This window comes from Oncorhynchus keta, chromosome 19 (assembly GCF_023373465.1).
Source record: "Oncorhynchus keta strain PuntledgeMale-10-30-2019 chromosome 19, Oket_V2, whole genome shotgun sequence".
In the NCBI taxonomy this organism is placed as follows: Eukaryota; Metazoa; Chordata; class Actinopteri; order Salmoniformes; family Salmonidae; genus Oncorhynchus; species Oncorhynchus keta.
Window position 1 is genome coordinate 50,507,777 of NC_068439.1, and position 13,258 is coordinate 50,521,034.

The 13,258-nt window shown below is 45.5% G+C and overlaps 1 protein-coding gene across 1 annotated transcript in view; it reads right to left on the reverse strand.

Annotated features, from left to right (window-relative positions):
• Positions 1 to 366: 366 nt before the first annotated feature.
• The window catches only part of LOC118398434 (MAM domain-containing glycosylphosphatidylinositol anchor protein 2-like), a 352,144-nt gene continuing 339,252 nt past the window's right edge, over positions 367 to 13,258 (reverse strand). The window contains exons 16-18 of the mRNA XM_052470749.1: positions 3,361 to 3,491; positions 3,099 to 3,198; positions 367 to 1,789 (exon numbers count right to left, since the gene is read on the reverse strand). Of these exons, the coding sequence (XP_052326709.1) occupies positions 1,701 to 1,789; positions 3,099 to 3,198; positions 3,361 to 3,491 (320 nt within the window). The 3' untranslated portion in view covers positions 367 to 1,700. The remainder of the gene's footprint in view (positions 1,790 to 3,098; positions 3,199 to 3,360; positions 3,492 to 13,258) is intronic.

Sequence of the window (13,258 nt, forward strand, 5' to 3'; positions counted from 1 at the left end):
TCCACTCCTTCCCCTCTGGTCTCCATACTCCTCCTCAACACTCCTCCCCCTCTGGTCTCCATCTTCTACTCCTCCTCTCCACTCCTTCCCCTCTGGTCTCCGCACTCCTCCTCTCCACTGCTTCCCCTTTGGTCTCCATACTCCTCCTCTCCTTCCTTCCCACCTGGACTCCATATTCCTCCTCTTCACCCCTTCCCCTCTGGTCTCCATACTCCTCCCCTTCACTCCTTCCCCTCTGGTCTCCATCCTCTACTCCTCCTCTCCACTCCTTCCCCTCTTGTCTCCATACTCCTCCCCTCCACTCCTTCCCCTCTGGTCTCCATCCTCTACTCCTCCTCTCCCCTCCTTCCCCTCTTGTCTCCATACTCCTCCTCTCCACTCCTTCCCCTCTGGTCTCCATACTCCTCCTCAACACTCCTCCCCCTCTGGTCTCCATACTCCTCCTCTCCACTCCTTCCCCTCTGGTCTCCATATTCCTCCTCTCCACTCCTTCCCATCTGGTCTCCATATTCCTCCTCTCCACTGCTTCCCCTCTGGTCTCCATACTCCTCCTCTCCACTCCTTCCCCTCTGGTCTCCATATTCCTCCTCTCCACTCCTTCCCATCTGGTCTCCATATTCCTCCTCTCCACTGCTTCCCCTCTGGTCTCCATATTCCTCCTCTCCACTCCTTCCCATCTGGTCTCCATATTCCTCCTCTCCACTCCTTCCCATCTGGTCTCCATATTCCTCCTCTCCACTGCTTCCCCTCTGGTCTCCATACTCCTCCTCTCCACTCCTTCCCATCTGGTCTCCATCCTCTACTCCTCCTCTCCACTGCTTACCCTCTGGTCTCTATCCTCTACTTTTCTCACCCACTATGCCACTGCCTTCCACATTGCCTTGGACGTCAGTCAGTCTGACCTACCCTTCTTCAACTCTCTCAATTACCCATCTCCTCCTCTCTGCCCCACATACCTTGGACATGCCTTCCTGGTCTCAGATACCTTGGACTAGTGAGCACAGTGTTGTGAAATACTTAGGCAGCTTCTGGGCAAGAGGGGAGAGGGAACTGGGATGGATAACTAAACATTGTCCGAGTTTCTGTTTTCTACAGTACAGCACCAAGCCGAGAGAGAGACATGTCAAGGTGTGGAGGTCAGGTGAGGGTGACTGGGCAGAGAGAAAAGTGTCCATGATGCGCAGCAGGTACAACTCAATGAGGATAAGATAAAACACAGAAAAGCTTTGATTCCATGTGTTTTGTTAAGCCCAGAAAAAATAATTTTGTTTTTCAAAAAGTCACCAATTTCTCAATTCCTCCACACTTTTCTATTTAACTTTCCTAATTGACTGGCAAAATTGTCCTTGTGCTTTACAAATAATTATCCCAATGCGATAGTGAACACTCCCACTAAAGTCCAGGCGTCACAACACCTGGCTTTGCTTTGCGCTCGTAAAAGTGCTCACAATCCTGCGATTGGGGAGCAATTTTCTGGAAAAGTTGTCTCTTAAAAAAAAATTGCGAATCTTCTTTTATTACTATTTATGTGGTATTTTTTGGGCCCTCGTGGTGGTCTGTGTTTGGAACACCTCGCTGCCGCCTTGCTTGAATCTTTGGTGATTGGATGCTGAGGGTACAAGAACACAGACGCCAGGGTCGAGGTCGGTGCCGAGGCCAGGTCGGACCCGTTCGCCTCCGCCAGACGACGCAGAGCAGGGTCACCTTCGACCCCACAGGAAGGTCATCACCAAGGTGACACTCAGCTGCCATATATGGGCGGACGTGGGCGGGGCTGAGGATCTGAGATCTAAAGGGGGCAGAGACAGAGACAGAATTAGAAGACATTTAACAACAGTTGATGTCATCCTGACCCTGAAATCCCATTTTTTTTTATTTCCTCCCCAAAATATCTTGTGAAACTCGTGAAAATATCCAGGCGAAGTCAAAACAATACATTTGATTAAAGCGCATGCCTTTTCCACAGCGGCAGTGAGGATCATGTAAGATTCAAGGTTGAGCGATGGTAAATCCATTAGGTAGGGAGAGAGTTAGAGATGCTCCCCGACCTGGCTGACTAACTCTTTAACTACTAATGAAGTGATTAAACTGATCTGAATGATAATGGCACCAGATTCACTGCAGACACAGATTCTGAAACGACTTTACATTGGATCTGTTGGCCTCGGAGGTCTAATGACTGGAGAGTGTTTCGTTTACTTTAGTTTATTCAGATATTCTTCCTGGAGATATGCTTGACATTGTACATTTTCTTCTGTTTTAACATGGTAGATGAAATAGTGACCAGTCTATGCTAAAAATCATATTCATAGCTGCATTGTTATGAATGTATTAGTTTGATGAAAAAAGCAATATCGCAGAGAGGTCGGGAACAATTGTACCTCTACGCGTTTCCCTCTATTACATTCATATAAAAACAATCAAGCACCCTTCAATCTGTAATCTAAAATAAAATTCAAACTAACAAGTTTATCGCCCGTTTTCCAATTTTCTGTGTAAATGAAACCAGATGGGGGAAAAAAGAAGAAAACGTCAAATGAAAAGGACAAAAACGACAAAGAAAAAAGAACGGTGTGTGTAACAGGTCCATTTTAGAAACCCATCTTTAACCAGAGATCCTCTCCCTCCTGCTGTGAGGAACAGAGTCCTCCCCTTCCTAACTTGCCAATATGGCCGCCTCGTCAATTGCAGGCCCGTTTTTCTATTTTCTCTTACTCTCTCGGTTTGTTCCCCTCATTCCGCAATTACTTTCTGTCACTCCGTTCCGTCTGGACTGCTATCATTCATGTGATTACGGCCCCATTGCTATGGCAACATCCAGTTTTTATTTTATTTTTTATTAATAGAGGCTAGCTGCCAGGTAGATGTGTTCCTCCTCATAGGCAGACAGAGAGCACAGATTACATCTATCTACCCCCAAATCCTAACTGACTTCAGAACTGACCTTGGTTCTGCCTCTAGAAGCAACCATAGTCACATTTCTAAAAGGAGCTTACCCTCTCCCAAATCCTTATCTTATCCATCAGGGTGTTAAACATTCAACTATCCATAGATCAGCAATTAGGGATAAACTCCTCCTGCTGTGTTTTTGTGCTTACTAATGGGGGGTAGATCTCGACACTCTCCCTCCTCAAGGGTGACGTCATCGATTGCGATGTCCCCCTCGATGCCCGGACCTCGGATACCCTCCAGCACCACCTGAAGTGGGGGAAAAAAGAGAGCAAGGGAGGGAGAGAGAGAGAAAGAGAGAGAGAGATATTGCGGTTATAAACATAGACTTTAAGTTCGGATTCGTCTCATTACTGACTCCTGAATCGTCCAATCACACAATCATTCAATCACATGGCCAATCTTACTCACCTGGAAAGACGTGGTTGGGTGGATGCTGACTTTGGCCTGTTTCCAGCGGTCGCCTTGGTTACCACTCAGCGACCACGCGGGCCCCTCGGCCGCTGTCTGACCCTTCTGTCTCAGGAAAGCGTTTAGGGTCCCTACAGATTAGAAAGAGGCCACATGGTCACACATGGTCAAAAGCGATCAGAGACGGTCACACGCGGTTAGGGTCAGATCCGGTCAATCGAACCCGCAACCTTTTTGCTAGTCCCATCTTCTACACCACAATTAAACCCACAGCACGGCCCACAGGGGTGACTTTCCTCTGCTGGTGATCGTAACCTTGTTTAATGCTAGTCCAGACGAGTAGAGTAACTGAGTCTTTGCGTTCGACCTGTGTACACAAGGCTTTTAACACTATGACACCTCAATCCGATCGACAGCGTCATTGCATACCATTTTGTGTAGCTTTGCAGCTATACTGAGGGCATGTATCTACTATCTTTATTATTATCCCCCCCCCCACCTTTATTTAACCAGGTGGGCTAGTTGAGAACAAGTTCTCATTTGCAACTGCGACATGGCCAAGATAAAGCAAAGCAGTTCGACATTAACAACAACACAGAGTTACACATGGAATAAACAAAACATACAGTCAATAATAGAATATAAAAAAAGGAAACAAAAGCTATATACAGTGAGTGCAAATGAGGTAAGATAAGAGAGGTAATTACAATATACCAATTAAACACTGGAATGGTAGATGTGCAGAAGATGAATGTGCAAGTAGAGATACTGGAATGCAAAAGAGCAAGATAAATAAATAAATACAGTATGGGGATGAGGTAGTTGGATGGGCTGTTTACAGATTGCCTATGTGCAGTGATCTGTGAGCTGCTCTGACAGCTGGTGTTTAAATCTAGTGAGGGAGATATGAGTCTCCAGCTTCAGTGATTTTTGCAGTTTGTTCCAATCAGTGGCAGCAGAGAACTGGAAGGAGAGGCAGCCAAAGGATAAATTGGCTTTGGGGGTGACCAGTGAAATATACCTGCTGGAGCACATGCTACGAGTGAATGCTGCTATGGTAACCAGGGAGCTGAGATAAGGCGGGGATGACCTGGAGCCAGTGGGTTTGGCGACGAGAGTGAATCGAGGGCCAGCGGATGGCTCTGTGATAGACTGCATCCAATTTGTTGAGTAGAGTGTTGAAGGTTATTTTGTAAATGACATCGCCAAAGTCGAGGATCGGTAGGATGGTCAGTTTTACGAGGGTATGTTTGGCAGCATGAGTGAAGGATGCTTGGTTGCGAAATAGGAAGCCGATTCTAGATTTAATTTTGGACTGGAGATGCTTAATGTGAGTCTGGAAGGAGAGTTTACAGTCTAACCAGACACCTAGGTATTTGTAGTTATCCACATATTCTAAGTCAGAGCCGTTTAGAGTAGTGATGCTGGACGGGCGGGCAGGTGTGATCGGTTGAAGAGCATGCATTTAGTTATACTTGCATTTAAGATCAGTTGGAGGCCACAGAAGGAGAGTTGTATGGCATTGAAGCTCGTCTGGAGGTTAGTTAACACAGTGTCCAAAGAAGGGCCAGAAGTATACAGAATGGTGTAGTCTGCGTAGAGGTGGATCAGAGTATCACCAGAAGCAAGAGCGACATCATTGAAGTATTCAGAGAAGCGAGTCGGCCCGAGAATTGAACCCTGTGGCACCCCCATAGAGACTGCCAGAGGTCCGGACAACAGGCCCTCCGATTTGACACACTGAACTCTATCAGAGAAGTAATCGGTAAACCAGGCGAGGCAATCATTTGAGAAACCAAGGCTGTTGAGTCTGCCAATAAGAATGTGGTGATTGACAGAGTCGAAAGCCTTGGCCAGGTCAATGAATATGGCTGCACAGTAATGTCTCTTATCGATGGTGGTTATGATATCATTTAGGACCTTGAGCGTGGCTGAGATGCATCCTCAGTATCCCTTGTATCTACCATACATGTTGATGCAAACGTTTGATACATCCAATGTACTGTATATATCCACACAGAGCGCACTGTAACTGCCTCTGCAATGCTATGCTGCGAGGCAAATGCAGCGTTCCATTGGAAATGAATGTACATCTGGTGTACCAAAACACAACAACGCTGTTGATCTGATAGATGCATGAAGGAATAATCTGCACCTGTAATGTTCAGTTGAGTTCTATTTAGTTATAAAAAAAACTGTTGCTGCTCATTTGAATTTGAACCTGTTTTCAACGTGTACAAATGATTGAAAAGTACTGACTTGAATGAAGTTCCTTTTCAATTTGTTTATTTTTTATTTTTTTACAATAATTCTCTTTACAAGGAGGCGATACATTCGACTGCTTCCTAAACTCCCAACTCCTCAATATTGAGCGCTTGACCGAGCACACACAGTGCCTTCAGAAAGTATTCACACCCGTTGACTTGGACATTTTTTGTTGTTGTGTTACAGCCTGAATTTAAATTGGATTTGATTGAGATTTCTAGTCACTGCCCTACGCACAAGACCCCATAATATCAAAGTGGAATTATGTTTTTAGAAATTGTTACAAAAAGTGGAAATGTCTTGAGTAAATAAGTATTCAACCCCTTTGGTATGTATGGCAAGCCTAAATTCACTAAACATTTGCTTTAACAAGTCACATAATAAGTTGCATGGACTTTGTGTGCAATAATGGTGTTTAGCATGATGGTGGAATGACACTCTGTAACCCACAGATACAATTATCTGTAAGGTCTCTCAGTCGAGCAGTACATTTCAAACACAGAGTCAATGCCTTGCAAAGAAGGGCACCTATTCAAAAAGCAGACCTTGAATATCCCTTTGAGCATGGTGAAGTGAATAATTACAGTTTAGATGGTGTATCCATACACCCAGTCACTAATAAGATCCAGGCGTTCTTCCTAACTCAGTTGCTGGAGAGAACGGAAACCAATTCAGGGATTTCACCATGAGGCGAATGGTGTCTTTAAAAAGTTTATAGAGACCCTATTTTGATATTTAAAAGGAGAGAGGGTGTGTTGAGGCGTTTGACATGGCAGAGGAGAGAAAGGGAGGGTATGTCGAAGTGTTTACATGAGAGAGGGCAGGGATCTGGCTGAGCTGGTGTCAGCCTGGCTGACAGTGTCTTTGAACTTCCTGCACTGTAATGTACTGTAGGTAGTGTAGTGATGTCTCCTGTACTGTAGGTGCGTGTGTGTTACGGATGCAGCTCTCCAGCCAACTCCTGCATTCCCTACAAGCCTATTCTGTACTCTCTGTCCGTGTATTCGGAGCTGTTGCAGACTAACACGTTGAATAAACGCCTGTGTCTTCTTTCTTTCCAATAGTCGCGAGTACAGCCTATATAATACAGATGAGCAAATGCGCTGCAATATTCCTTACTGACGCCGCAGAACTGAATGTAGTGTATAAGGCGGTATTATAATGCGGTATTCTGAAGAAAGGGAGGAAAAGGATCTTTCAATGAATTCTCCACCTGTCCACTCCTACGAATTCTATTTGGGAGAATCGCTTTTCTATGGACTCACAACAGTGAACCCCAAAAGGGATAAACCGTTTAATACAGGGTAGGATTAAATCCTCTATGACTACTGGACACTTCCCATTACATCCACCCAGAGAGAGCTCAGCTCTATAGAAAGCTCCACAGAGCACATATAGAATTAGCTCCTAGCTAATAAAATATGCAATTCATCAGACAATTTTTTAGCTGTTTCAAGTACGGGTGGTAAGCAGGAATCGGTCCCACTATCCTGTCATTGCAAGAACCACACTGAACTGAGCTACAGAGGAGTACCAATGAATGAAACAGGCCTGATCCCCTGGCCACGTTGCAAAGCTCCACATAAAAGAGACTCTTTGGTGTGTGCGTGTGTACAGTATGTGTGTGTGTGTGTGTGTGTGTGTGTGTGTGTGTACTCTGGGACTTAAATCCTGTAAACAAACGTGACACCAGCTGCAAAGGCAAACTTTGAAGTGTGCTTCAGTAATTAGTTTTGACCTTCTCCCAGGTAGCTAGCTAACGGACAGTTTGCAAAATTTGGAGAGCCTCGCTCTCCCTTTTTCTCTTTCACACGTTCTCTCTCTAATCTCTGAGCCTCTCTTTCTGCCACCACACTCTCTAAACTGAGGGTGAGCGGACTAACTCTTTATTGAGTAAATCTGAACCGCTGATCTACAGAGCAGAGGCACAACTCGACTGTGAGTCACTGGGAACAACACACAGAACAACAGTCAAGGTAACACAAATACCCACTTTTCGAGAGTGAATGTCTGTTCCTATGGATCTGTTGTGATAAAGCCTTACATGTAGGCTAAATATCAATGCAACAAGGGTCTGAACGGCTCCACTTGGCCAATGGAGCGTGTTAGTGCAAGTAACATACAAGGAACATTGGTTGGAAACTCCTAATATTTAATCAGTGGCAGTAAGTACAACATTTCCTGGTTGCGGATTCCAAACGTTCCAAACAAACACTCCACATTCCTTACCAGCAGAGAGAATAGAATTCCTCTCAGAGAGAGAGAGAGAGAGAGAGAGAGAGAGAGAGAGAGAGAGAGAGAGAGAGAGAGAGAGAGAGAGAGAGAGAGAGAGAGAGAGAGAGAGAGAGAGAGAGAGAGAGAGAGAGAGAGAGATATACTAGCAACAAGGCGGAGGGAGGAAATGTCTGAGTGTGTCTCCAGCCCTTGACACTCGGCCCATTCATCATAACAGGCCTTGGCCTGGGCTATGGGCCTGAGCTACAACACAGACGGGTGAGGGGTGGATGGAGGAGATGGAGCGTGGGGCTTGGCTGGCGATCAATCTGAGCAAATTGGAAATGTCACGGCCTACTCAACCTCGGCCGAGCGTTGGAGGATCTCTCATCTCCACACTGACCCCCCTTGCCCACCTCCTTTCCTCTCTCTGTCCCCCTTCCTACCACACTCCAGATGTTTGGAGCCAACACCACATGGCCATTCCACTAGGGTAGGGTAAGCATGTGTGTGTGTGTGTGTGTGTGTGTGTGTGTGTGTGTGTGTGTGTGTGTGTGTGTGTGTGTATACAGTGCATTTGTAAAGTTTTCAGAGCCCTTGACTTTTTTCCACATGTTGTTATGGTACAGCCTTATTCTAAAATGGATTACATTTTTTTCTCCCCTCATCAATCTACACACAATACAACACAATGACAAAAGCAAAAACAGTTAAAAAAACATTTTTTTTTGCAAATGTATTAAAAATAAAAAACAGAAATACCTTATTTACATAAGTATTCAGACCCTTTCCTACAAGACTTGAAATTGAGCTCAGGTGCATCCTGTTTCCATTGATCATCCTTGAGATGTTTCTACAATTTCATTGTAGTGAGATGTTTCGACAACTTGATTGGAGTCCACCTGTGGTAAATTCAATTGATTGGACATGATTTGGAAAGGCACCTGAAGGACTGTCAGACCATGAGAAACAAGATTCCCTGGTCTGATGAAACGAGGATTGAACTCTTAGCCTGAATTCCAAGCATCACATCTGGAGGAAACCTGGCACTATCCGAATGGTGAACTATGGTGGTGGCAGCATCATGCTGTGGGGATGTTTTTCAGTGGCAGGGACTGGGAGACTAGTCAGGATCAAGGGAAAGATGAACGGAGCAAGGTGCAGATTGATCCTTGATGAAGACCTTCTCCAGACTGCTTAGGACTTTAGACTGGGGCGAAGGTTCACCATCCAACAGGACAACGACCCTAAGCACACAGCCAAGACAACGCAGGAGTGGCTTCGGAACAAGTCCCTGAATGTGCTTGAGTGGCCCATACAGAGCCCGGAATTAAACCCGATCTAATATCTCTGGAGAAAACTGAAAATATCTGTGCAGCAACGCTCCCCATCCAGCCAGACAGAGCTTGAGAGGATATGCAGAGAAGAATGGAAGAAATTGCACAAATACAGGTGTGCCAAGTTTGTAGTGTCATACCCAAGAAGACTTGAGGCTGTAATCGCTGCCAAAGGTGCTTCAACAAAGTACTGACTAAAGGGTCTGAATAGTTACAGTACCAGTCAAATGTTGGGACACTCGTACTCAGTCCAGGGTTTTTCTTTATTTTTCTACATTGTACAATAATAGTGAAGACATCCAAACTATGAAATAACACATGGAATGTCCAAAAGTGTTAAGTAGTAACCAAAAGTGTTAAACAAATCAAAATATATGTTATATTTGAGATTCTTCAAAGTAGCCACCCATTTCCTTGATGATGTCACACCCTGATCTGTTTCACCTGTCCTCGTGATTGTCTCCGCGCCCTCCAGGTGTCGCTGATTTCCCCCAGTGTATTTATTTATCCCTGTGTTTCTGGTCTCTCTGTGCCAGTTCGTCTTGTATGTTTCCAAGTCAACCAGCGGTTTCCCCGTTTTCTTGCTTTTTGCATTCCCCTTTTTCTAGTCCTCCTGGTTTTGACCCTTGCCTGTTTCTGGACTTTGTACCCACCTGCCTGACCATTCTGCCTGCCTGTCTGCCACTCTGTACCTCCTGGACTCTGATCTATTTTTGCCTGTCCACAACCATTCTCTTGCCTACCCCTTTGGATTAATAAACATTTTAAGACTCCAACCATCTGCCCTCTGTGTCTGCATCTGTGTATTGTCTTGTGCCTTGATAGTACGAACTGGCCATGACAGACCCAGCAGACTTGGACCAGCTCTGCCACACTGTCTCCCTGCAGGGAGCCACCATTAGGAGACATGAGGAGTTGGTACAGGGCCTTTTGGAAGGGCTCAGGTCCTTGATGGAATGCCACGACCATGGGTTAAAGGCTATTATGGAGCAAATCAGGGAGTTAGCTCAGAGGCTGCCTGCCACCTCTGAAAAATCCCAATCACCCAGTAATTTCCCCCTATCTGTGGTGAGTTTATATAGCCTATCCTGGCTCCCCGAGAACCCCGCTTACCTCCTCCGGAGAAATATTCAGGGAATCTTGGTACCAGTCAGGGTTCTTTCTCAGTGCTTGCTTATTTTTGAGCTACAGCCATCTTCATTTCCTTCAGACAGATCAAAGATAGCGTATATTATTACGCTAATGTTGGGAAGGGCGCTCTCCTGGGCTATGGCAGTTTGGGAGCAATAATCTGCCATTTGTGGTCATCTGGAGGAATTCATGGCAGAAGTGAGAAAGGTATTTGAATCTCCAGTTTCCGGGAGAAAGGCGGCCAGTAAACTGCTTGACTTACGTCAAAACTCCCATAGTGTGGCAGACAATGCGGTTGATTTTCGCACGTTCGCCGCCGAGAGTGCCTGGAATCTTTTTTGCATCGATTATCTGAGGAGGTAAAGGATGAGCTAGCTGCTTGGGAATTGGAGGTGGCTCTCGACTCCCTTATCGCCCAAACCATTAAAACTGATGGCCTAAGGGAATGGAAGAGTGAGAGGAGGTCTGGTCTCGGGCACACTATAGCTCGTACACCTTCAAGGGAATCCGGAGGTTTCCGAAGGCAGCTCTTCCGAGAGGATTCGAAGCCACCCGAGCCCTCTCGTGAATCTACGATGGGTGAGTTGGATACTCCTGAGCCTATGCAGTTGGGAAGAGCTAGTTTATCAGTTGGGGAACGCTCACGCAGGATGAACAGTAACTGTTGTCTGTACTGTGGAGGGGCAGGACATTTTATAGCTATCTGCCCTATTAGGAAACCTTTGTCTCTAGTGGGTAACATCACTATGGTGAGTCAGACTGGGAGTTCCCTAATTCCCATCACCCACACACCTTTTTTTGTGCTTGTGCTGTGGGGAGACCAATCTAAGTCTCTCTGAGTGCTCATTGACTCTGGGGCTGATGAAAGTTTTATGGACTATTGCTTCGGAGCTTGGTATTCTCACTCAGCCTCTCTCTGTTCCCATGGATGCTAGGGCACTGGGCGGCCGCTCTATAGGGGAAGTCATCCATAGTACCGTGCCCGTTCAATTACGGGTTTCTGGTAACCACAGTGAGACCATACAGTTCCTCCTCATTGAATCTCCCCATGTTCCGGTTGTTTTGTGATTTTCCTGGCTACAAAAGAACAATCCTGTGATTGACTGGACCACAAGCTCCATCCTGCTTTGGAGCCCATTTTGCTATTCCCACTGCCTTCAAGCAGCACAGCCTTCCCCAAGTCGTCCTCCTCAGGATGTTAGCAAGACTGTGGATGTCTCTGCTATTCCCACTGAATACCATGACCTCCTGGAAGTGTTCAGTAAGTCACGTGCTACTTCCCTTCCCCCGCACCGTCCTTATTATTGTTCCGTTGACCTTCTCCTAGGCACTACACCACCTCGGGGTCGGTTGTATTCTCTGTTCCGGACCAGAGACCAATGCTATGGAGGAGAACATAGAGGAGTCTCTGGCCACTGGGGCCGTCCATCTGCATCTCCTGCCGGCGCAGGGTTTTTCTTTGTGAAGAAGGACAAGACCCTGCGTCCGTGCATGGACTACCGAGGACTTAACATTACTGTCAAGAATCGTTACCCCCTACCTCTCCTCTTCTCTGCATTTTAACCTCTCCAGGGGTCCACCATATTTTCCATATTTTCCAAGCCTTGTGCCTTGACAGCTTTGCACACTCTTGGCATTCTCTCAACCAGCTTCTGTTAATTCGTGGGATTTCTTTCCTTCCTGCGTTTGAGCCAATCAGTTGTGTTGTGACAAGGTAGGGGTGGTGTACAGAAGATGATCTTTTACCAAATAGGGCTAAGTCAATATTATGGCAAGAACAGGTCAGATAAGCAATGTGAAATGACAGTACATCATTACTTACAGACATTAAAGTCGGTCAATGTGGAACATTTCAAGAACTTTTAAAGTGTCTTCAAGTGCTATGAGGAACGCCACAGGAAAGGAAGACCCAGAGTTACCTCTGGTACAGAGGATAAGTTCAATAGAGTTACCAGCCTCAGAAATTGCAGCTCAAATAAATGCTTCACATCAACATCAACAGTTCAGAGGAAACTGCGTGAATCAGGCCTTCATGGTCGAATTGCTGCAAAGAAACCAGTACTAAAGGACACCAATAAGAAGAAGAGACTTGCTTGGCCCAAGAAACACAAGCCATGGACATTAGACCGGTGGAAATCTTTTCTTAGGTCTGATAAGTCCAAATTTGAGATGTTTTTGTTCCAACCGCCGTAGGTGAATAGATGACCTCTGCATGTGTGGTTCCCATCGTGAAGCATGGAGGAGGAGGTGTGATGGTGTGGGGTACTTTACCGGTGACACTGTCTGTGAGTTATTTAGAATTTAAGGCACACTTAACCAGCATGGCTACTACAGCATTCTGCAGCGATACACCACCCCATCTGGTTTGCCCTTAGTGGGACTATCATTTGTTTTTCAACAGGACAATGACCCAACACACCTCCAGGCTGTCTAAGGGTTATTTGACCAAGAAGGAGAGTGATGGAGTGTATCAGATGACCTGTCCTCCACAATCATCTGACCTCAACCCAATTGAGATGGTTTGGGATGAGATGGACCACAGAGTGAAGGGAAACCAGCCAACAAGTGCTCAGCATATGCAGGACCTCCTTGGAAAAGCATTCCAGGTGAAGCTGGTTGAGTGTGCAAAGCTGTCATCAAGGCAAAGGGTGGCTACTGTGCTTTGAATAATCTCAAATATAACATATATTTTTGGTTACTACATGATTCCATATGTGTAATTTCCTAGTTTTGATGTCTTCACTATTATTGTACAATGTAGAAAATAGTACAAATAAGGAAAACCCTTGAATCAGTAGGTGTCCAAACTTTTGACTGGTACTTTATGTAAATGTGATATCCGTTTTTTGTATTTTTATACATTTGTAAAAAAATTCTAAACCTGTTTTTGCTTTGTCATTATGGGGTATTGCATGTATATTGATGAGGGGGAAAAAACTATTTAATCAATT